This window comes from Pneumocystis carinii (genome assembly GCF_001477545.1).
Source record: "Pneumocystis carinii B80 chromosome Unknown supercont1.9, whole genome shotgun sequence".
Classification (NCBI taxonomy): domain Eukaryota; kingdom Fungi; phylum Ascomycota; class Pneumocystomycetes; order Pneumocystales; family Pneumocystaceae; genus Pneumocystis; species Pneumocystis carinii.
In genome coordinates this window covers 1-21,977 of record NW_017264721.1, presented here as the reverse complement: position 1 = coordinate 21,977, position 21,977 = coordinate 1, and the positions used below count along the sequence as shown (strand labels likewise).

Below are 21,977 nucleotides of genomic sequence, written 5' to 3'. Positions count from 1 at the left end.
ACCCAAAATAAATAAAAAAATAATTTAAATTGCTTAAATACAATAATTTTATAAAAATCCCTTTTATTTAATTATTTTTATTGATTAAATATCAACAAATTTTATTGTTTTGAACCCTCATTTTCCGAAACGCTTAAAAACTACTAGAAAAAAGCTTTTAGTTTTTGAAATATTTTTTGGAAGACAACATTTTTAATAAGAAATATAACACTTAAATATATATATATTTTGAACCATATTCAGTGCTATATCTATATATCTATATATAAAAATATATAGATATATAGATATATATATATAGATAGATAGAGATCAAAATTCATTTAAATTATTATTATCAAAAGTATTTAAAGAAATTAGAACAATATATTGGCAGAAGATATAGAGGAAAATATAATATAAAGGATTGAATGGAGGAAAGTATTGATCAAGCAATCAAAATAGTATTTCAGCCGGACGCAGATATTTCTTTAAAACAACAAGCTTTTATGGAAATCTATAATTATTACTATTATATTAATTAATATTAGGCTATTGAATTTTGTGATCAAGTAAAGAATTGTCCAGAAGGATGGCAAATATGTCTTACACTTTTTACAAAAATACCTAAAAAGTAATTTTTAGAAATATATAATGAATAAGATTGATTGATATTTTTTGTAAATAGATCAGAGGAGATAAGACTTTTTTCATTACAAGTTCTGGAGTATGCTATTAAATCAAGGTATTAATTTTTTTAAATTTTAATATGAAAAATTTATATTTAATAATAGGATTAATGAATTAACGCCAGAATCACTGGACTTTATAAAAAACCAAATGTTAGAATGGATTAGACAAGAGTTTTCTCTAATAGGGTTAAAAACTATAGATCCACCTTGTAAAACATCTAAATTATAACATTTTTTATAACGATTTTAGTTTTACGTAATAAACTTTCGCATTTTTTCTCATTGGTATTCATTACATTATATACTACATCATGGTCATCATTTTTTGCGGATATTCTTTCTCTTATACAAGATTCATCACAAACAGGAAAAACATGCCCAGAAGCTACTGAATTCTATCTTAAAATTCTTCTTTCTATTCATGAAGAAATTGCAGATCAACAAATACCTAGAAAGCCCGATGAGCTTCATAGAAATAATAGTCTTAAAAACAAGATTCGTCAAAATGATATACATCATTTAACGGACTCATGGTATAGACTTATGATTGAATATCAGCAAATAAATAAAAATATTGTCGAGCTTTGTATGAAAGTAGTGGGTAAATATATTTGTAAGTTAATTTGAAAAAATAAGTAAATCAAATAAATTTACAAGACTAGCATGGATTGATATATCTTTGATTGTTAATAATTCATACATGACTTTTGTTTTTGGACTTTTGGGTGACAAACAACTTCGTAATATAGCATGTGAAACTTTGGTCGAAATTATCAGCAAAAAAATGAAATATCTCGATAAACTTGAACTTATATTCTTACTTAATATTGTAGATCACATAAATAAACTAAATTTGAATGAAGATACAGATTTTACTGAGAATCTTGCAAGACTTATCAATTGTCAAATTATTGAACTTATTTGCATATTTGGCGATGTGAATAATTTTATTAAATAAATACATACTAACCATTAATAATAGAATTCGTTATCAAAAGAGGCCTATTTAAAAGCAGATGCACTTCTTTTTAACACAATTCCTTTTCTTTTACGATTTCTTTCTGATGAATATGATAATACCTCATCGGCAGTTTTTCCAGCATTAACAGAATTATTGACTTTGGTTAAAATTAACTTGATATTTATGTTTCTAATTAATATTAGTTCCGGAAACAAAAGAAAGTAGGAGAAATAGAGTCTTCTCGAAAAAATATATTAGAACCTATTTTAAATACTTTGATTATGAAAACAAAATACGATCAATCTTTAGATTGGTTAAATGATAGGAAAACATATGAATATGCTGAGTTTCTAGAAATGAGGAAAAAACTTCATACTTTTCAAGATATGATAAGTTCTATTGATTATAATCTTTATTGTAATTGCATTCTACATTTAGTCACAAATGGGTTAGAAAAAGCATTTTCAGAAGCGGATTGGAGACATTTAGAACTTATTTTGTATGAGGTATTTTCATTTGGAGAAGGTTTAAAAGGTATATTAATAACGAATTTAATATTTCTAATCTAAATATACAAAAGTTTTCACATATATAAATAATAATGATAATGATTCGCCTACTGTATTAGGACAATTACTTGGAATGATAATAAATTCAGAAGTATCGTCTTATCCTCATCCATCTGTTCAACTTCATTATTTAGAAATTGCTGTTCGATATGCATCATTTTTTGAATATCAACCTTCACTTATTCCTAAAGTTCTTGAAACTATGCTTGATCATCGTGGGCTACGTCATCATGATACTCATATAAAAAAAAGAGCACCTTATTTATTTTTAAAGTATCTTCGTCTTCTTTCAAATAGGATAGACAATTTCTCAGAAACTACATTAGAAGCTATTCGCGATTTACTGACTATAAAACTAGAACCTATGCCAGAGACTAATATCAATAATGGTATTGATACTGATATTACTCCTATTAAAGGTTTATTTGAAAGCACATTTTATCTTTTTGAAGCTGCAGGGTTACTTATATCTACAAAAACAATAAGTAAAGAAAAGAAAATATCTTTGGCCTATGTTTAATCCTATATTTTTTTGTAAAGTCTAATTTTTATAATAGTCTATTCTCGAACCTCTTTTTTCAGATTTTCAAAAATATCTTTCTAGTGATAGGGATAATGACGTTAATGTTTTATATATTTACCATATTATTATGGCAATTGGCAATTTTTCAAAGGGATTTCCTGATATATCTCGTGAATTTCCCTCTATAGATTCTATTTCAAAAACCTTCTTACAGGCATGTGAGCTTATACTCGTTGCTTTAGAAGCATTAAAACATAAAGAAATAATAAGAGAAGCGGTTAATATCATATTATATTTTAATTTTTTAATCATTATTTAACAGGCACGTTTCTCTTTTGCACGATTAACAAACATACTTGATTTAGAGGTGTTACCTAAATTTCCACGTTTGATAAATGGATTATTATCAGAAAGTAAAACATCCGAATTAGTCGATTTCCTTCCATTTCTTGGTCTCCTTATTCATAAATTTAAGGTTTTAAAATATGAAGATTTTCAATAACTAACATTAAATTAGTCAAATATATATGATATATTAAATAGTTTATTTATGCCTCTTTTAAATAAAATTTTCCAATCTCTTAATGAGTTTACAGAGGGAACAGATGACATTATTATTCAAAATGATCTCAAAAAAAAGTACCTTGAATTTGTTCTTGCATTAATGAATAATGATTTGGATACTGTTTGTGTGAGTGATAGTAAGTTTTTAATACTTTAATATTTTTTATTGATTTTTAAAGTTAATCAACCAAATTTTGAAACTTTCCTTCGAAGTATAATCCACTTTGCTGCTGATATATCGGATCCTTCTACAGAAAAAATTGCCTTTTCTATTTTAAATAAAATGGTTGATGCATGGGCATTTGATCAGTCTCATATTAGTGATATTAAAACTAGAAAAGTTGTTCCTGGATTTGATCAATTTATATTTCATTCGCTTTCCTCTCTTTGTTTTGAAGTCCCTTCAAAGCAATCATTTAATCCAAGGGACACTCAGGCTATTATAGTAGGTTTAGATTAACTTAAGAGTTTTTTTTTATTTTTTTAGGTATTAAGTGAAATGTCAAATCTTCAATTTACAATATTTAAAAAAAAAGAAGCAGAATTCGAAAGATATTTATACAACATATATTTTCCATCAGTAAACATCCCTCAAGAAATCGCTAAAGAGTATATTGAAGCACTTAAACAATTAAATGCAAAACAATTTAAAACCTTTTTTCAGGTTAATCTAAAACATTTTTATTTTCATAAAATCTGATAAAATAATAGAATTTTATTAATAAATTGAGATGAAATACAATCTTTTTCTTAACAATAAATTCATCATTTCCTCTTTGTATTTTAAATCAACCAGCATTTAGCTTAATATTGCATATCTAATATTAAAATGAAGTAAAAATATGTTAATTCCTAGTGTTATATATTTTAATATAATCTTATTCTAAATATAATATAAATTAGACTATTCCGATATATTTAATCTATAGATTTCAAGCTTATGAATTTAAAAGCTATTACATATTTTATTTTCAAAAATGATATTTTAAATCTAACATATTTTATCTTAGATTACAATTTCTAAATACTTTTTTAAAGTATTCATTTTTTAAATCACTATAATTTAAAAAATTATAAAATATTTTATAATATAAAAATTAGTATTCAAGAGTAATTATTTAAAATGTTAATGAAAATAAACTAAAAAAAAATAAAATCAACACAGTGAGTATGAATAAAATTTGCAGAATTGCATTTTAAATCATATCCGGATATTATAAAAACAAAAGTTACAACATAATATCATAAAATTTACTACAAATTACATACTTTCGTCATACTTTTTAACTATTATATACTTCAAATAAAAATAATTAATATTATCTATATCCCTAAAAATTACCATTTTCAACATCAGCCCTTGTTAAATTTTTCATTGTTTCAGAAAGACCCATAGAACATAAAAATTTAATTGTATTTTTCCATTCAAGTTCTTTACGTGTTTCAGACCAGTTTAATTCCTCAGACATGATATCAATAACTTTAGGCAGAGCTTCCAATGCCGCTAAAACATCCAAGAATGCCAATCTAAACTTGTTTAATTTATTTAATATTGTTTAAAAAATATACCTCGTTCGTCTTGCTAAAACATCCGAACATGTTTGAGCATATTCCATTCTGACTGCATAACGAACTTCTCCATCAATAAAAGGATATTTATCACTTAATCTAATTCCTCTAACATTCCGCCTTTTTCCCGCAAAGTCTGACATATTAAGAACAGAAGAAGCACGGTCACCATAACTTTCAGACAAATATTTTGAAATATCTAAATCAATTCCAAATTTATGAATTAAAGAAATATAAAGTGTATCGCTCCATCCAGAAGCCCCTATTAATTGAATATTTTGTGTTAAACATTTAGCGGAAAAAGGTTTAAGATCAAATTCCTTAATAGCCCTATCAATAGTATCCTCTGCCTATCAATGATATTAAATAAATAAACAGAAAACAAATAAATCTACCATTCGTCTATATGTCGTCCATTTTCCACCAGAAATAGTTAAAAGACCACTATCACTGACATCTATTATATGACTTCTTACTAAATTGCTTGTATCATTTGAACCAGATTTATGAACCAAAGGCCTAATACCAGACCAAGCAGCAAGCACATCCTCTCTCCTAATAATAAATTCAGGATTAAGGTATTTTTTAATCTCAGACAAAATCCAAGAAATTTCCTCTTCTTTAGGAGCAGGATCAAATGAAATTTTAGTAGGAGAATCGGTAGTTCCAATAAGAGTATTTCCTTGCCTAAACAATGTCAACACACACGCACATATATATAATATCCATATAATAATACCATGGTAAGAAAAAAATCACACGTCCATCAGATGTATTAGGATTAATAAATCCAATATTAGGAGGAGAATAATGTCCAGAAAGAATTACATGGGTTCCTGATGATAAAGATAGCATTTTCGGAGTTAATGAAGAATCAAGATTTCTTAAAATATCCGCAAAAGGACCTGTGGCATTTATTACACCCTATTAAAGTTAAAATATTTTAAATAAATATGGATATTAAACTTTAGCAGCAATTGTCCATGTATCCCCGGTTAAACAATCTCTAACAACTGCTCCACAAATCTTCCCATCCTCATTCTTTTTAAATTCAAAAACTTCAACATAATTTGCAACATTTGCTCCATATAATACGGAAGTTAATATTAAACCAATATTCGTACGTGAATCATTATGTTGGCCATCATAATATACCAAAGATCCAGCCAAATCATTAGTTTTTAACATAGGAAAGTTTTCCAAAGTCTTCGCTTTGGTTAAGAAATAAGATGATTTCATGTTTTTATCGCCAGCAAGAAAATCATATATTTTAACCCCTACCCAAAAATAAGGAACTTTCCACCATCTAAACATTTTAAACATAATTAATAATAATAATAATAATTATATATACTTATAAATAGGAATCATTATTGGTGAAACAAATGCTAAATGAGGTGCATTACATAAAAAAATTAATCTTTCACGCAAAGCCTCTTGTAAAAGTACATATTGATCCCAATCTAATGTCTAACTGTATATTAGTAAAAAATTAAACTTATCATATTTAAAAATAATGCATTTTTCTAATATATTAATTAATTATTATTATATTAACTCTTTTTAAAATTTTTATTTAAAAAATCACACCTTAAATGCTTTTTCCAAATATCGTACACCTCCATGTACTAATTTTGTACTTTTACTACTTGATCCACTAGAGAAATCATACTTTTCAACTAATGCTACTTTTAACCCTCTACTAGTAGCATCTAATGCACATCCCGCTCCTGTAGCTCCTCCTCCAATAATCAAAAGGTCATATTCACTACCATCATTCTTAGAATGTGATTTAAGCTTCTCTATTTGCTCTTCACGTGACAAAATTTTTGAAAACATATTAATATTCGGAATATCAACTTTTAATGAATCTGCATTAACATATTCTTTTCTAAAATAATATACTGATGCACTAAGTAATGTAGCTCCTCCAAAAACCCGCATAAACCGTTTTCCAGATATCTTAAAAAACTGACTTTGTGCCATATTTAAATATAAAAAATTAAGCTATTTTTCCCTTTATTTTTATTCTTTTAATCCAAAAACTAATCACTTTTATATTAACCTCTTATAAAAACATAATCCCCAAATTAATAGCAATTATATGCTGGTATTCCGGATTTAAAATATATTCTTGTTGATAGCAGACATCGTTTATATAAATAAATTTAGCAGTGCCACGTGACCGCATATAATCCAGGTTAAACACGAAAATACGCGAAATTTAATATTAAATAGCAGTTTATCCATTTTCTATAGAATTAATAGGAATTTTATAAGAAACAGAGAGATGTTTGTTTATAAAAGAGGTAAAAAAAGCGCATTTATATGGAAGATATTTAATATTATTTTAGATGGACGTAAAGAACGGGTTGCTTTTGATAAAGTATATTTTTGAAAATATAAGATATAAGTTAATAGAAGAACAGATAACAGCAAGAGTTTCTAGATTATGTTATGGATTAGATATGGAACATGTAGATGCGGCATCTATTACTATGAAAGTTATTTCTGGAGTGTATCAAGGAGTAACAACAATAGAACTGGATAATTTAGCAGCAGAAACAGCAGCATATATGACGACAAAGGTATTTTTATTGAATGAGAAAAGGGAATTTTTTAAAAGAAAAGTAGCATCCGGATTATGCTATTTTAGCGGCGCGTATTGCAGTATCTAATCTTCATAAACAAACGAAGAAAACATTTTCTCATGTTATTTCGGACTTATATCATTATGTTAATCCGAAAAATAATAAACCGTCTCCTATGATTTCTTTAAAGACATATGAAACGGTGATGAAACATGCAAATGAGTTAGATAGTGCAATTATTTATGATCGAGATTTTACATATAATTACTTTGGATTTAAAACATTAGAACGAAGTTATCTTCTTCGTATTAATGGGAAAGTGGCAGAAAGACCTCAACATATGATAATGCGTGTTGCGGTTGGTATTCATGGAGATGATGTAGAAAAAGCGATTGAAACGTATAATCTTATGTCGGCGAAATATATGACACATGCATCACCTACATTGTTTAATGCAGGGACGCCGAATCCCCAACTTTCATCTTGTTTTTTAGTGACGATGAAGGAGGATTCCATTGAAGGAATTTATGATACGCTTAAAACATGTGCTATGATTAGTAAAACAGCGGGTGGAATTGGATTGAATGTTCATTGTATTCGTGCTACGGGAAGCTATATTTCCGGAACCAATGGTACATCTAACGGTATTATTCCTATGCTTAGGGTATTTAATAATACAGCACGATATGTTGATCAAGGGGGAAACAAACGCCCAGGTGCATTTGCTATTTATATAGAGCCCTGGCATGCGGATATATTTGGCTTTTTGGATCTTCGTAAGAATCATGGTAAAGAAGAAGTTCGTGCGAGAGATCTTTTTTATGGGTTATGGATACCTGACTTGTTTATGAAACGTGTAGAAGCCAATCAAGATTGGAGTCTATTTTGCCCTAATGAGGCACCTGGTCTGGATGATGTTTATGGAGAGGAATTTGATGTATCTTTTTATTACTTTATATGTATCATACTGATGTTTAAAAAAAGGCATTATATGAAAAATATGAACAGGAAAAACGGGCAACTCGAGTTGTCAAAGCGCAAAAATTGTGGTATGCGATCTTAGAATCTCAGGTAGAAACGGGTAATCCTTTTATGCTTTACAAAGATGCTTGTAACCGTAAATCAAACCAAAAAAATCTCGGAACAATTAAATGTTCCAACTTATGCACGGAAATTGTTGAGTATTCTTCACCTGATGAAGTGGCGGTTTGCAATATTGCAAGTGTTGCATTGCCAACTTTTGTTGATAAAAATACCTATGATTTTCAAAAATTGCATGATGTTACAAAGGTTGTTGCAAGAAATTTAAACAAAATTATTGATGTTAATTATTATCCTGTTGAAGAGGCTAGGCGATCGAACAAAAGACACCGTCCTATAGGCATTGGTGTTCAAGGTTTGAGAAGAAATTATAAATTGTTTTTCTATTAAAAAAGATAGGACTTGCGGATGCATTCTTGGCTCTTAGAATGCCATTTGATTCACCTCAAGCAAAAGAGCTCAATATTAAGATATTTGAAACAATATACCATGCTGCTTTGGAAGCATCGTGTGAAATGGCACAAGAAGAAGGCCCGTATGAAACATACGAAGGATCCCCTGCATCTCAGGGTATTTTACAATATGATATGTGGAATGTAACTCCTACAGACTTATGGGATTGGGAAAAATTAAAATCCAATATTGCACAGCATGGTCTTCGAAATTCTCTTCTTGTAGCACCAATGCCTACTGCAAGTACCTCTCAAATTCTTGGATTTAATGAATGCTTTGAACCTTATACTAGTAATATATATTCTAGACGAGTTCTTGCAGGAGAATTTCAAGTGGTAAATCCATGGTTGCTTAAAGATTTGGTTGATTTAGGGCTATGGAATGATAATATGAGAAATAGAATTATCGCAAATAATGGTTCCATTCAAAGTATACCCAATATTCCATCAGATATTAAAGCATTATATAAAACTGTTTGGGAGCTACCTCAAAAGGTATTTTATATTGCAAAAAAATTATACTAATATGTTAGACTATTATTGATTATGCAGCTGATCGTGGTGCATTTATCGATCAAAGTCAGAGTTTAAACATCCATATTCGTGATCCATCTTTTGGAAAAAGTATATTTTTGTATTATTAAGTTTTTTGCTAACTTTTGAAAGTTACTGGTATGCATTTTTGGGGATGGAGAAAAGGTTTAAAGACAGGGATGTACTATCTTCGAACACAAGCAGCGAGTGCACCAATTCAGGTAATTGTTACTTTTTTTAAAGTTTTGCTTAAAAATATAGTTCACTGTGGATCGTAAGGCTCTTGAGGAAGTTGAAGAGACAACTTCTAAAAAGCTACCATCTACTTTGAAACATACGACTAATGTAAATTCTTTAGCTGAATCATTAGAAAAGGAAATTTGCTCTGAAGATATAATATCTAGTGATCAAAATAAAAAAAAAATAGATAAACTAAATAAGGAAAATATAAAAATGAAACAATATGAAGAATCCGAAAATGACATATATAGTGAAAAGATGATTTCTTGCTCTATTCAAAACCCAGAATCTTGTGAGATGGTAGTATTTAAACTATTTTTTCCTTTATTAATCTTTAAAGTGTTCTGCATAATTTCTAATAAAATGCTAGCATTTTGTTTTTATCGAATTATAAAACCCAATACAAGTAATACAAATTGAAAAAAGCTGTATATTAGATATATTAAATTTTTCCGCTTTGGAATTTTAATATCCTACATTTAATTCCTGAAGAAATATTCAATAAAGTTGTTCCTTTATGAATTCTCATTTAAATATTAATTCTTATTATAAAAATATCTTCCTCAATACTCAATTCTACAGTTCCAGAAATATATATTCTTCTGATTTTGAAAATTTCAATAAGATTTTAAATAGATATTTAATTGTTCTAAGTAGTTAAACTATTTTCTGAATCAAATGTAGACGAGTCTATAAATGGTACAAAATTATCAGGAGGAAAAATATCATATTCCATAATTGGTTGAGATGTAATTGACGGAGGCAAATATTGAATAAAATTTCTATTTCCTGAAAGTAAAACATATCTCAAGACACCTGCAGGAATTGAATAATCAAGGTCCTTAATGTTTTCATCAACTAAAGGAGGTTTTAGAAATACAGAGCGTAAAAAACTTAAATGCTTAGGAGTATTCCAAATATCTTTTGCTCGGGATAAATAAATATCCATATAAAGCGCATCAAGATCTGTGGGTGGATCAATTGATCCATAACCATTAGGAATATCTAGTTCTAATAACAAAAAGAGTGACTTAATAACCCAGGGAAATGTGCAAGCAGCAATAGCAATTTTTTCTTTAGAGTTAATATGCAAATCATCTATATTTTCTTTGTGAAAGAGAGCTAGTGCAAGCGAAAATGCAAAAGAAGGAAGCCTCTTTAAATATTCCTGATCATGCCATTCTGATAATTCAATAATATAATCATATTCCTTTGACATTAAAGCAAAAAAATCTATAGTCAAAAGAGCGCCGTAACAGTCTTTATCTTCTAAAGGACTTAAACTATATTAATCAATAAAAAATAATAAATGAAAAAAAAACAAAAAAGTGCCTAAGTAGAAGTTTATTAAATTCAAAAGCAGTCCTCCAGCAACCTTTTTTTTCTAAATTATGAATATGTCGATATAATGCAAGATACATAGAACGGTTTTCAGAATAGTTAAAAGGAAGACGAACACGACCTGTAGATATATTAAATGCTGGATGAAATCCACGCCCAAGAGAATATAATGCACGTTCTATAATAATTAGGCTACTAATTAAAAATTAAATATTTAACCAATCAAGTCTATAGAATCTTGATGATTTCCCTCCTGTTTTAAAATTTCTGACACTTGAAGCAATGTATCAACATGATATGCTATAATAGATTAGCTTTAAAAATATTAAATATAGTGGATTATAAAAGCAACGGTTATATTGTAATAATATTAAAAGATTATTTGGATCAAAAGTATGAACGGCACTCAAAAATTGCTGCTGAATATCCTGATATGTTCTTGAAAATGTAAACTTGAAATATCCAATACCTATAAGATCAAGGTTAGATAAAAAAATCAAAATTTAAAATAACCATCAATATAATTAACGACATCCATCGATATACCACTATTAAGTAATGGTGACCATGACTCTTTAAAACGCATTAGAGGTGATTTACTAAATTTACTAGTTTCAAAACTAGCTCTATGTTTTCTTGATTTTTTTTTAGAATCATTATCTATAGCCTTTTTTCCAAAAAGAGTTTTCATTTCCATATTTGAGTCTAAAAAATGCAGATTTATACTTAAAAGATTCAGTTGTTTCTGTTGAAGTTTATTTTCATGATTCTCTGTTATTGATTTTGATAATGAATTATGGTTATCAGAAATCTTATTAATATTTTCAATTTCATGAAATACCAAAAAAGTGCAATTATCATCAATTTCAGATAATTCTTTGTTAATATTTTTCGATTTATTCTTTTTTTTTTTGATTATACTTTTTTTAAAATGCATATTATTTCCATTCTAACAAATTACTCTTTTTATTTAATAATATTATTAAAACACATACATTATATTCAACATTTTTATTGTCACCTTCTGATGCTGCATCCTGATCGATTTCAACATTGGTATCAAGCTTGTATTTATAAGAAAGCCTTTAATAAATTTTAATACTTTACTATAGAAAAACGATTATAATTATTTGAAGATGACTGATTTAAATCATTATCATCATGATCCAAAACTATTTCATTGTCCAAATCTTCATCAATAAGACAAGATGAAGAGCTATCCTGAAGCTTTTCAAGCTTTTTAAGATTTCTAAAACTCATTAAATACAAAAAATCACTTTAAAAATATATAAAAATGTTGATAGAAAATATTATAATATTTCTCCTAAATTTAAATACTGTTTAAAGTACTTTTAAAATGTATAAAGGATTGCAAATACATTCGAATAAACAGTTATAAAGATATTTTAAAAATATGAAATCGTAATATTTTTAAAAAAAATTACAAATAAATCATTAATGAAAAAAATTATATAATTTTGGATTTAAATCATCTATATTTTTAGAAAATTAATTATAAAATAATAACAAAATATATATTTTATAAACTTTATATCAATTTAATTAATATCAATATTTTTTTAAAAATAAAAAAATATTTTATTAATATAAAAATTATAAATATAATAATAATTTAATATCTATATAAAATAAATTTAAGAAATGTATTTTCCTTAATAAAAATTTAAACATATTATCTAAATTATCTTTAAATATCTACTTTTTTAAATAACATATTTTATTTTTTAATTATTGCAATTATTACAATCAAGATATTTTTTTTGAAAAATATAAATAAGATATCTAGTATATTATTATAGAACATTTTTTTAATATATTGTAAACAATTATAAAAAAATAATCTTTAATAAAATTAAATTTCTAAAAAGATTTAATTAAAAATCTAAAACAGTATATAGGTATATAATTTCAAAGACAGATATACAGATATTATTTAAAAAAGAGCATAATAATAATTGATATTATAAACATTATTTCATTAATATATTCATTTTTCTAAATTAAATAATATATATAAATTTTTAACGTAATTTAGATAAAACATCATATCTATATTTTTAATAAAACGTATTGTAATTTTAAAATTTATATAAATATATAGAATTAATTTAATATTAATAAGATTTCAAGGTTAATTAAATTTTTAGCAATAATTATAAAGATTTTTTTAATGAAATTTCATTTAAATTCAAAATTCATTAAAATTCGATTTTTTTTATAAAAAAACATTAAAAACATAATTCTAATAAAAAATAACAAAATATAATGGAACATGGAATATATACACAACTTAATGTTTTATTACATGATCCAAAGAAGTTTTTAAAACCATCAAATAAACTTCATTCTAGTATTCTTTTTCAAGTAAAAAAATTACTTGATCCTGTAACCAAACAAAATAGCGTTTTTGATGAATTATACCTTAATGGATTGGATGGAAATCAAGTATTTGAAGAAGTCAGACTTATTACGAATGGATTAATTGATAAGTTGGTTGAAGAATTAAAAAATATTTTAAAAAATCAAGTAAACCTCAAAAAAAAATTAAAATATAAAACAAAAAGAGAATTAGATACAGTTGAAAGGGATGTAGATAGTCCTAAAGAGCTTAATGAAGGGAAATATAAGGGAAATTCTATGGATATTGTTACAAATAAAAGTAACATACTACCAATTAATGACGAATATATTTCAGAAGTAAAAATTATTACTATCAATGAGTGATCTTAAAATATTTAGGAAGATAAAAGTATTCCTAAAGAGAAAGTACTTGAACTAAATAATTCGCCCGATTCTACTAACAATTTTAATAATGAAATAAAAAAATTGGAAAAAATAGATAACCTTTCTGATGAAGAAGATGACGATATGTATTATCTTTCTAATTTAAGTGACAGTGAAATAAGCGGTGAATATTTAGATAAAGAATTTGAAAATACTAATGAAATTAAATATGCGGATTTTTTTCTTCCTTCAATAGGAAAAAAGAGTGATGAAGAATCATCTAATATACAAAAATCAACAAAAAATAAGAAGCATGATGCTAGCAATTTAAAAGAAGATGCCAATATAAATGAAAATCATGAAAATATCATATCTAAAGTACAGCAAGATTTATTTGCAGATAGTAATGAGGAAATTAAAGAACATGAAATGTCTAATAAATCAGAATATATGAAAACTCAGAAAATATTGTCTGAAGAGATAAAAAAGCTTGAAATGGAAAATGTATCGAAAAAGGATTGGATGTTAATGGGAGAAGTAAAGGCTAAAGATAGATTTATAAATTCATTGCTTGAAGAAGATATAGAATTTGAAAGGGAAACAAAACCAGAACCAGCGATAACTAAACAAGATATCTTGGATCTTGAAGAAATGATTAAAAAAAGAATTATCGATTCTAATTTTAATGATGTTCAAAAAATATATTCTAAAAAGAAGAAAACATTTCATCCTAGCAAATTATTTGAAATTAATGATGAAAAAAATGAAAAAAGTTTAGCAGAGATTTATGAAGACGAATATAATAAAAAAACAGACCCTAATTATATAGGAAAGAAAGATGAAAAACTAATTAAAGAACATAATGAAATCGAAGAACTTTTTAAAAAAGCAATGAACAAGCTTAATTCATTAAGTAGTATATACCATAAGCCAAAACTTGTAACTATACTTGAATTACATTAAATATTCATTTCTTATGAGATTTAGGCAAAACCTACATTTAATGTTGTTTCCAACGTTTCAACAATTACTATGGAAGAAGCTCAACCTTCGTCATTTGCTACACAAAATATGCTAGCGCCCCATGAAATATATGTTACTGGATCAGAAAAAGTTAAAGATGAAATTCCAAGAAGATCTGGTATAATAATCGCAAAAAATGAAATGAGCAAGGAAGAAAAAAACAGATATCGGAAATATCTTAGATCTAAGGAAAAACATAAATTATTGAACAAACCCGACAAGCTAACCAAAGAAATCATTAAAACATTTAAAAAAAGTGATGTTAAAATTGTACAAGGAAATAATGAAAAAAAAAGTGTTATAAAACATTCAAAGAACTCTAAAGAAATTAAAAAATCATTTGAATTAAAATTATAATTAAATATATAGAATGAGTATAAATATATTATTAAAATGACTATAGGAATTATTTAAATTTCAGGACATAACTATTTCAAAATAAATATTGAAAATCACATATAATTTAATTCATAGGAAAATATTTTTTGTAAATTATATTATTTAAATAATTATATTAAAAATAAATCTTAAAAATTATGATTTTTGGCAATATAAAAAATTGGTTTTATGATTGTTTAAAATATCATATTAAGTATTGATAACCGTAATCATACAATTATCAATTTTAATTATTTTAAACTTAATCATTCAAATATTTAATATAAAAATGATTAAGTCTTATAAGATATAGTAAAATTAACATAACAGTATTTACAAATATAGTATTATATAATTTCGAAAGTAAATTTTAATTCTAATTTACGGAATTAAGGTATATTTTATAATTTATTTTTAATCATATTAGTTTTATCTTCTATAAATACAGAAAAAGCGAAAATACTTAAAAATTTATAAATTTTAATTAAATAATATTCGTTTAAGATTTTAAACGAATAAAAATAATTTTTAATGGCATTTGGAGGATCAACATTAGATAAAGCTTCAGAAAATGAGATTGATGAAGGGAATATCCCTATAATAAATAAACTTACATCTTTATCAATTAAACGACAACGTGAACTTCTTCCTATATATCAACATAGTATAAATAAATCATTTTAATATTTAAATTTTTAGAACCAATAAAACATTTAGAAAATGCATTACTTTATTTAATTGAAAAAACTCCAGTTACAATAATTGTTGGGGAAACAGGATCAGGGAAAACTACACGTAACATTTATAATATAGATATTTGTATTTATTTATCAAATTATAGAGCTTCCCCAATATTTAAAAGAAGCAGGATGGGGTGATAATGGAAACATAATTGCATGTACTCAGGTAGAAAACATTTACATAGATTTATTTTTCTATATTAAAAATATGATCAGCCTAGAAGGATTTCAGCAGCAACTGTTGCAATAAGAGTTGCAGAAGAAGTTGGATGTCCATTAGGAGATGAAGTTTATTTAAATATATAAATAGGATTATGTTTAATAATATAGGTTGGATATTCAATTCGCTTTGAAGATGTTACTTCAGAAAAAACAAAAATTAAATACATGACCGATGGCATGCTTGTTAGAGAAACATTAATTGATCCACTACTTTCTCATTACAGTGTAATAATGTTAGACGAAGTTCATGAAAGATCCCTTTATACCGATATTTTATTAGGCATATTAAAAAAGTAATCTAATTTTTAACTATACAATAATGATCTCATTATTTTAAAGAATTCAAAAAAAGAGAAATACATTGAAAATAATTATATCAAGCGCTACATTAAATGCAGATGAACTGCTGTCTTATTTTAATAAAGAAAATGATGACACAGCTAAAATTATTTCTATAGAAGGAAGAATGTATCCTGTGGATATTTTATATTTATCAGAACCTACTTCTAATTACATTGAAAAATCTGTAGAGACAATTTTTGAAATTAATTCAAAGGTATTATTGCTAATATCTTTTCTTAAATAATAACTAGTCGATATAGGAAAAAGAAGGAGATATTCTTGTTTTTCTTACAGGAAAAGAAGAAATTGATATTTGTATTTCTAAAATAATTGAACAATCTAATCATTTACTTTCGAATAATGACCCAAGAATATTAGCACTTCCTTTATATTCTGGCTTATCAAATGAGAGACAAATAGAAATATTTGCCTCTGCTCCTCAAGGTACACGAAAAGTAATTGTTAGTACCAATATTTCGGAAACAGGTGTTACCATAGATGGAATTGTTTATGTTATAGATTCAGGATTTGTTAAAGTATACATTTCTTATATAAAGTAAATTTTAATCTATTTTAGTTACGAGTATTTAACACACATACAAATTTTGAATCCCTTATAATTACACCTATTAGCAAAACATCTGCATTGCAGCGTGCTGGACGTGCTGGAAGAACACGACCGGGGAAATGTTTTAGATTATATGATAATTCAAGTTTTCATGCTTTGAAAGAAACAAATATTCCTGAAATTCAAAGAAGTGATTTAACAGGATTAATTTTGCAATTGAAAGCTCTTGGAATTGATAATATTGCAAGATTTGAGTATATAACTAATCCTCCTTCAGAAATGGTGATCCAATCGTTGGAGGTTTAACAATATGATTTCAGAATTTAATTTGACTATAAGTAGCTTTTATTTGCTCTAGATTCATTAGATGAATACGGAAAATTGACTAATCCTTTAGGGATGAGAATGGCAGAATTTCCTATTAATCCAAAAATGGCTAAAATGGTATTTTTTGGCATTTGAAAATAACTTATATAAATTAATTATTTAGCTATTAATGTCAAACAAATTTTCATGTGGAGAACAAATTCTTACAATTGCTGCTATGATATCTGTTCAGAATGTTTTTTTGCCTCAAGAAAATAAAAAATCTTTTGAAGCAGCTAGAAAAAAGTTTTCAGTAGAGGAAGGAGATCATATCACTTTAATGAACAGTAAAAAACTACATATGTTTAAATAATGTTATTTATTTCATTTTAGTATTTCAGGCATTTACTACGAAAGGAGAAAAATCTTCTAAATGGTGTTATGAACATTTTCTCAATTTTAAAGCTTTATCAAGGGCAGTAAGCATAAGAGCTCAACTTCGCAGATATTTAGAACGATTTAAAATTCCAATTGAGTCCGCTGATCCTAAAAATGGCACCGACAATATTCGGAAATGCTTAGTTAGTGGTTATTTTTCTCATGCAGCTAAAATGCAGGCAGATGGATCATTTCGTCTTGTAAAGGGGAATTCGGTAATAGAAGCCTAATTTATAATTATTTCTAATGTTTAGATCCTTTATGTTCATCCTAGTTCAATAATGTTTAATCGTAAAACTGATTGGGTTATATTCAATGAAGTTTTAGAAACGAAAAAAAAAATATTTATGCGTGACATTACTACTATTAAAAGAGAATGGTTACTTGAATTAGCGTAAGTCTATCTAAATCTTTGAACATTATTTTGATAATATTATTTAGTCCTCATTATTATACATTAGAGCATCAAAACTAAAAAATAATTTAAAAGAATTTTTTTGATTTATTAATTATATGTCTTACTACGATTTATAGACAATCTAATTACTCTATAGAACAAACATTAATTATTAATTCAGTTTTTATTTTATATTTATACATCATTTAAAATAGAAATTTCAATAACCTTTTTTCTTATCAGATAATTTATTTAAGATAAAAGATTTAGGTTTATATTTTGATTTTAACTAGAAATACATTATTTGTATCATATATTTTAAAAGTATTTTTTTTAGATATAAATATATCAGTTTATCAAAATATTTGCTCAAGTTAAATGTTAAATATATTTTAAAATAAAATATTTAATAACAATGATATATCAAAATTTATAAACATCTAGATATCGAAATACTTGAAAAATGCCATAAACCAGAAATATTATAATAAAGCTATTTACATATTCATAAATATAAATTTCAAGAAATAAAATATAGATAAATATAAATAAAAAAACAAAACAGCCTATCTATTTATCTATAAAAACAGACAGATAGATATATAGATAAACAAAAAAATAAAAATTTACTCGACACATGAAAAAACACCTTTTATTACACGATTGTTATGAATAGCGACAGCATTAGAATATACACCCATACACATGGTAAAAAAGCTTAAGACGACTATCAATGTGTTTACGACGAACAAAAATGTACTTTTCTTAGAAACAAAATATCTTCCTTTTTCAAGATAAAGCCAAAATATACCTCCTGTGCCATAAGTAAACCAAGATATAAATAAACTTCCGATGAGACCAAGAAGATCATTATAAATAGGAACAATTTCCGCAATAAACCATGATATTAGCCAAACAGTAGAACAGACAGAAAGCCAAATAAGAGTAAATTTATAGTTTCTCATGTATAACAAATCTTTACACCATTTACTAATATAAACCATGATATATTTTGCTGAAACATGTCCACTAATAGATCCAGAAATAATAACAGTAGGAATAGAAATACCATATGCGATTTTCCTAATAAGAGGAGAAGCTGCACTTAACGCTGTAACATAACTTAGTCTCTTAAATTCTTTGTCACCAACATAAATATATATAATGACAACAGATAGATAAACAAATATATCACATACTTGAAGCATAAATAATGATTTTACATAATCTGATGGATTCTTCATTTCCGATATTAAACTGAAGAAAATAACATGACCACCATATGCAAATATAATATTTGTAATACTACTAAAGGCCCTAAAAAAAGTAGTATCTTTTGGAATTCCGAAAGTGATATCAGCAGGACGTTTCCCAATAGAAACAGCAAATATAATAAGATATACTGAGATCATAATACTTGCAAATGATGCAATAGAGTAATAAGAAACAAATTTAAAAGTACGAGGAAGACTAAAAAGCATACATATAATTGCTGTCAGAAAAGTAAAAATAATAGTGCAAGTAGCATGATTAGTAATCGTATTAAATACAATCCCACCAGTAAGAACATGAGATCCCATAGCCGAAATTAAAAAAACAATTTGGCAAACCCCAATGAATTTACGTCCTATAGGTCCACACATTATATATGCAACATCGGACATATTATAAACAAAAGGATATCTCGCTTTAAATTGACCAAGAACATAGCCCGTATATGTTGCCACAATACCAAGTAATATAACAAAAAAAAGACCAAGGTTAATTCCAAGAGTTGCATACATAGATGGAAGTGATAAAACACCAAGGGAAATTGTTTCGGCTGTCATCAATACCCCTGTATGCATCCATGACATAGTTCTATACTTAACCCCCTCCGATTCATCCTCAAAAGGATTTTTTTCGCCATAAAATTTGTCTTTTACTGGAAATTCTGGATAATTCGTCTTTTCACTATTCGCTTCCTGCGTCATTCTTTAAAATTTTTCAAAACATTCAATTTTAGAAATATCTTAGATCTTATAATATAAGGTTTTAAATTTATCCTTTTTTATTAACCCTATATATAATATTATATAGATTTAATCTTTTCAAATCAATAAAAAAGTAAAATTATTTATAAAAGACTAAATATCAACTAACATTAGCATATTAAAAACATAAAAAATGATATTAAATATCATTATGTATTTTTTAAAAAATTTCTAATAATTTTAAAAATAGTCATTTTAAAATTTACATAAATAAATATATATATAAAGATATAAATATATTAATATACTAAGTTATTATTATTATTATCATTATTATTATTATTTATTTATCATTAGATAATATCATATATACTATTTTTTTTTTAATAGCGTGATATTAGCTTTTCGTTCAAGTTTTTTTTTTCCTATAAAAACTTGTTTTACTAAAGTAGCGGATTTGTTTTTCACTTAATATTGTCAATGAAAATACCAATATTTGTGATTTTTTTGGGGGTAATACGTGTCCTCTCAAGAAAAGTGGGGGATTTGGGTATCTTTTTTTTTTTTTTATATATATTTTTTAATATATAGATTATGCGGAAGATGTTTCAGAATCTTTTTCAAGTGATGTAGACGGATTAAATTCTGGTATTGCATCTTCATATAACTCTTTTGAATCTAGAAATATACCTTTTGATGATAATAATGTCCCCAGGGAATTTAGGAGAGATGTACCGGAAGGTCAAGATTTAGAGGAAACGCATCTTGTTGCTCGTCAAGAACCATCACAGGAGAAGGCATCAGATGAATCTGCACCTTCTGACTTTCAAAATGTCCACACGCTTATAGTTAATGAAATTATATACGAAACAAAAGTTTCATATTATACTCATACAGCTGTAGCTTTTAGGACAAAATGCTGCAGACAAAAACCTCATTATACAAGGTGTTCAGAAACAGTTCCTGAAACTACGGCTACTCAGTTTCCTGAAACTACGGCTACTCAGTTTCCTGCTAATCCAGATGAATCGTCTGATAGTGATGTTCCAACACCCACAAGTGATTGTAATGTTCCAGCTACAGGATTTCAATGTGTTACAACTATTATAATAACAGCGTCATGTGGTTGTTCTGTAAATGCTGCATCACACACATGTGGTATTGCTACTAAAGCTTATGACTATGGGCTACCTTCAACATCCTCATTTGAGTTGGAAAAAAGGGAATATGAAAAGGCACCGGATGTATCAGAAAAGGCAGATGGCTCTTCAAAACATTCAGATAATGCAGAAAAACCTGTAAAACGATCAAATGAAACACAAAAACCTTCAAAACCAGAAAATAAAGTAGAAAAGTCTTCAGAAACTCACAGTCATAATCACAATCATAGTCATGATCATGATCATAACCACACTCATGACGATAAAAATAAAGCCACGCTGGGGAAGAAAAATCATGGAATTAGAGTGGAAAAATTACAAAAAATAGAGCTTGTTTGCATAATTCTAGGAATAATTTCAGGAATATGGATAGTTATTTAGATATAGAGAAATTTAATTTTATGTAAAAATAATTTTTATTGAAAATAATTTACTGAATTTAACTAATTTCGAAACTCTATTACTAGTATATAAGGTATAATAGGATTGAATTTAGCCTTAGATCGCCCGTTAATCTTTATTGCTACGGTGTGATAAAGTTACTGCTCACCATGCGTATTTCTCCTTTGCCTGATGTTCATTCTGGCAACCGCATATTGTTTTTCTGTTTCTGTATGATGTATAATTGA

The 21,977-nt window shown here is 26.5% G+C and overlaps 8 protein-coding genes across 8 annotated transcripts; 5 read left to right on the top strand and 3 right to left on the bottom strand.

Annotated features, from left to right (window-relative positions):
* The first annotated feature begins 366 nt into the window (after nt 1-366).
* Nucleotides 367-4,043, top strand: T552_02059 (hypothetical protein). The gene is made up of 15 exons (XM_018370615.1): nt 367-482; nt 531-613; nt 668-724; nt 774-880; nt 922-1,284; nt 1,334-1,608; nt 1,654-1,794; nt 1,836-2,166; nt 2,213-2,715; nt 2,759-3,001; nt 3,047-3,199; nt 3,242-3,425; nt 3,468-3,733; nt 3,776-3,952; nt 4,000-4,043. The coding sequence occupies exons 1-15, from the start codon at nt 411-413 to the stop codon at nt 4,021-4,023; spliced, it is 2,979 nt and encodes a 992-aa protein (XP_018225499.1). The 5' UTR covers nt 367-410; the 3' UTR covers nt 4,024-4,043.
* A 530-nt stretch (nt 4,044-4,573) lies between these two features.
* Nucleotides 4,574-6,886, bottom strand: T552_02058 (hypothetical protein). The gene is made up of 7 exons (XM_018370614.1): nt 6,448-6,886; nt 6,212-6,327; nt 5,824-6,163; nt 5,597-5,781; nt 5,253-5,544; nt 4,858-5,207; nt 4,574-4,815 (listed from the first exon to the last, which is right to left on the bottom strand). Exons 1-7 carry the CDS (start codon nt 6,841-6,843, stop codon nt 4,620-4,622), a joined length of 1,875 nt encoding a protein of 624 aa, XP_018225498.1. The 5' UTR covers nt 6,844-6,886; the 3' UTR covers nt 4,574-4,619.
* A 215-nt stretch (nt 6,887-7,101) lies between these two features.
* T552_02057 (ribonucleoside-diphosphate reductase large chain) lies at nt 7,102-10,113 on the top strand. Its single transcript, XM_018370613.1, has 10 exons — nt 7,102-7,166; nt 7,212-7,243; nt 7,287-7,445; nt 7,492-8,385; nt 8,433-8,844; nt 8,889-9,436; nt 9,475-9,565; nt 9,608-9,696; nt 9,737-10,015; nt 10,056-10,113. The coding sequence occupies exons 1-10, from the start codon at nt 7,148-7,150 to the stop codon at nt 10,065-10,067; spliced, it is 2,535 nt and encodes an 844-aa protein (XP_018225497.1). The 5' UTR covers nt 7,102-7,147; the 3' UTR covers nt 10,068-10,113.
* Nucleotides 10,114-10,318: 205 nt separating this feature from the next.
* On the bottom strand, nt 10,319-12,362 carry T552_02056 (hypothetical protein). Its single transcript, XM_018370612.1, has 7 exons — nt 12,164-12,362; nt 12,052-12,120; nt 11,570-12,005; nt 11,409-11,525; nt 11,276-11,356; nt 11,048-11,234; nt 10,319-10,998 (listed from the first exon to the last, which is right to left on the bottom strand). Exons 1-7 carry the CDS (start codon nt 12,314-12,316, stop codon nt 10,365-10,367), a joined length of 1,677 nt encoding a protein of 558 aa, XP_018225496.1. The 5' UTR covers nt 12,317-12,362; the 3' UTR covers nt 10,319-10,364.
* Nucleotides 12,363-13,296: 934 nt separating this feature from the next.
* T552_02055 (hypothetical protein) lies at nt 13,297-15,227 on the top strand. The gene is made up of 3 exons (XM_018370611.1): nt 13,297-13,774; nt 13,817-14,740; nt 14,789-15,227. Exons 1-3 carry the CDS (start codon nt 13,343-13,345, stop codon nt 15,179-15,181), a joined length of 1,749 nt encoding a protein of 582 aa, XP_018225495.1. The 5' UTR covers nt 13,297-13,342; the 3' UTR covers nt 15,182-15,227.
* A 463-nt stretch (nt 15,228-15,690) lies between these two features.
* Nucleotides 15,691-18,339, top strand: T552_02054 (hypothetical protein). The gene is made up of 13 exons (XM_018370610.1): nt 15,691-15,866; nt 15,920-15,997; nt 16,044-16,108; nt 16,159-16,230; nt 16,273-16,457; nt 16,504-16,720; nt 16,767-17,042; nt 17,084-17,374; nt 17,417-17,518; nt 17,565-17,727; nt 17,774-18,033; nt 18,073-18,212; nt 18,260-18,339. The coding sequence occupies exons 1-13, from the start codon at nt 15,734-15,736 to the stop codon at nt 18,291-18,293; spliced, it is 2,016 nt and encodes a 671-aa protein (XP_018225494.1). The 5' UTR covers nt 15,691-15,733; the 3' UTR covers nt 18,294-18,339.
* Nucleotides 18,340-18,802: 463 nt separating this feature from the next.
* T552_02053 (hypothetical protein) lies at nt 18,803-20,233 on the bottom strand. The gene has a single exon (XM_018370609.1). It carries the CDS (start codon nt 20,186-20,188, stop codon nt 18,842-18,844), a length of 1,347 nt encoding a protein of 448 aa, XP_018225493.1. The 5' UTR covers nt 20,189-20,233; the 3' UTR covers nt 18,803-18,841.
* Nucleotides 20,234-20,621: 388 nt separating this feature from the next.
* On the top strand, nt 20,622-21,789 carry T552_02052 (hypothetical protein). The gene is made up of 2 exons (XM_018370608.1): nt 20,622-20,738; nt 20,780-21,789. The coding sequence occupies exons 1-2, from the start codon at nt 20,669-20,671 to the stop codon at nt 21,727-21,729; spliced, it is 1,020 nt and encodes a 339-aa protein (XP_018225492.1). The 5' UTR covers nt 20,622-20,668; the 3' UTR covers nt 21,730-21,789.
* Nucleotides 21,790-21,977: the final 188 nt, after the last annotated feature.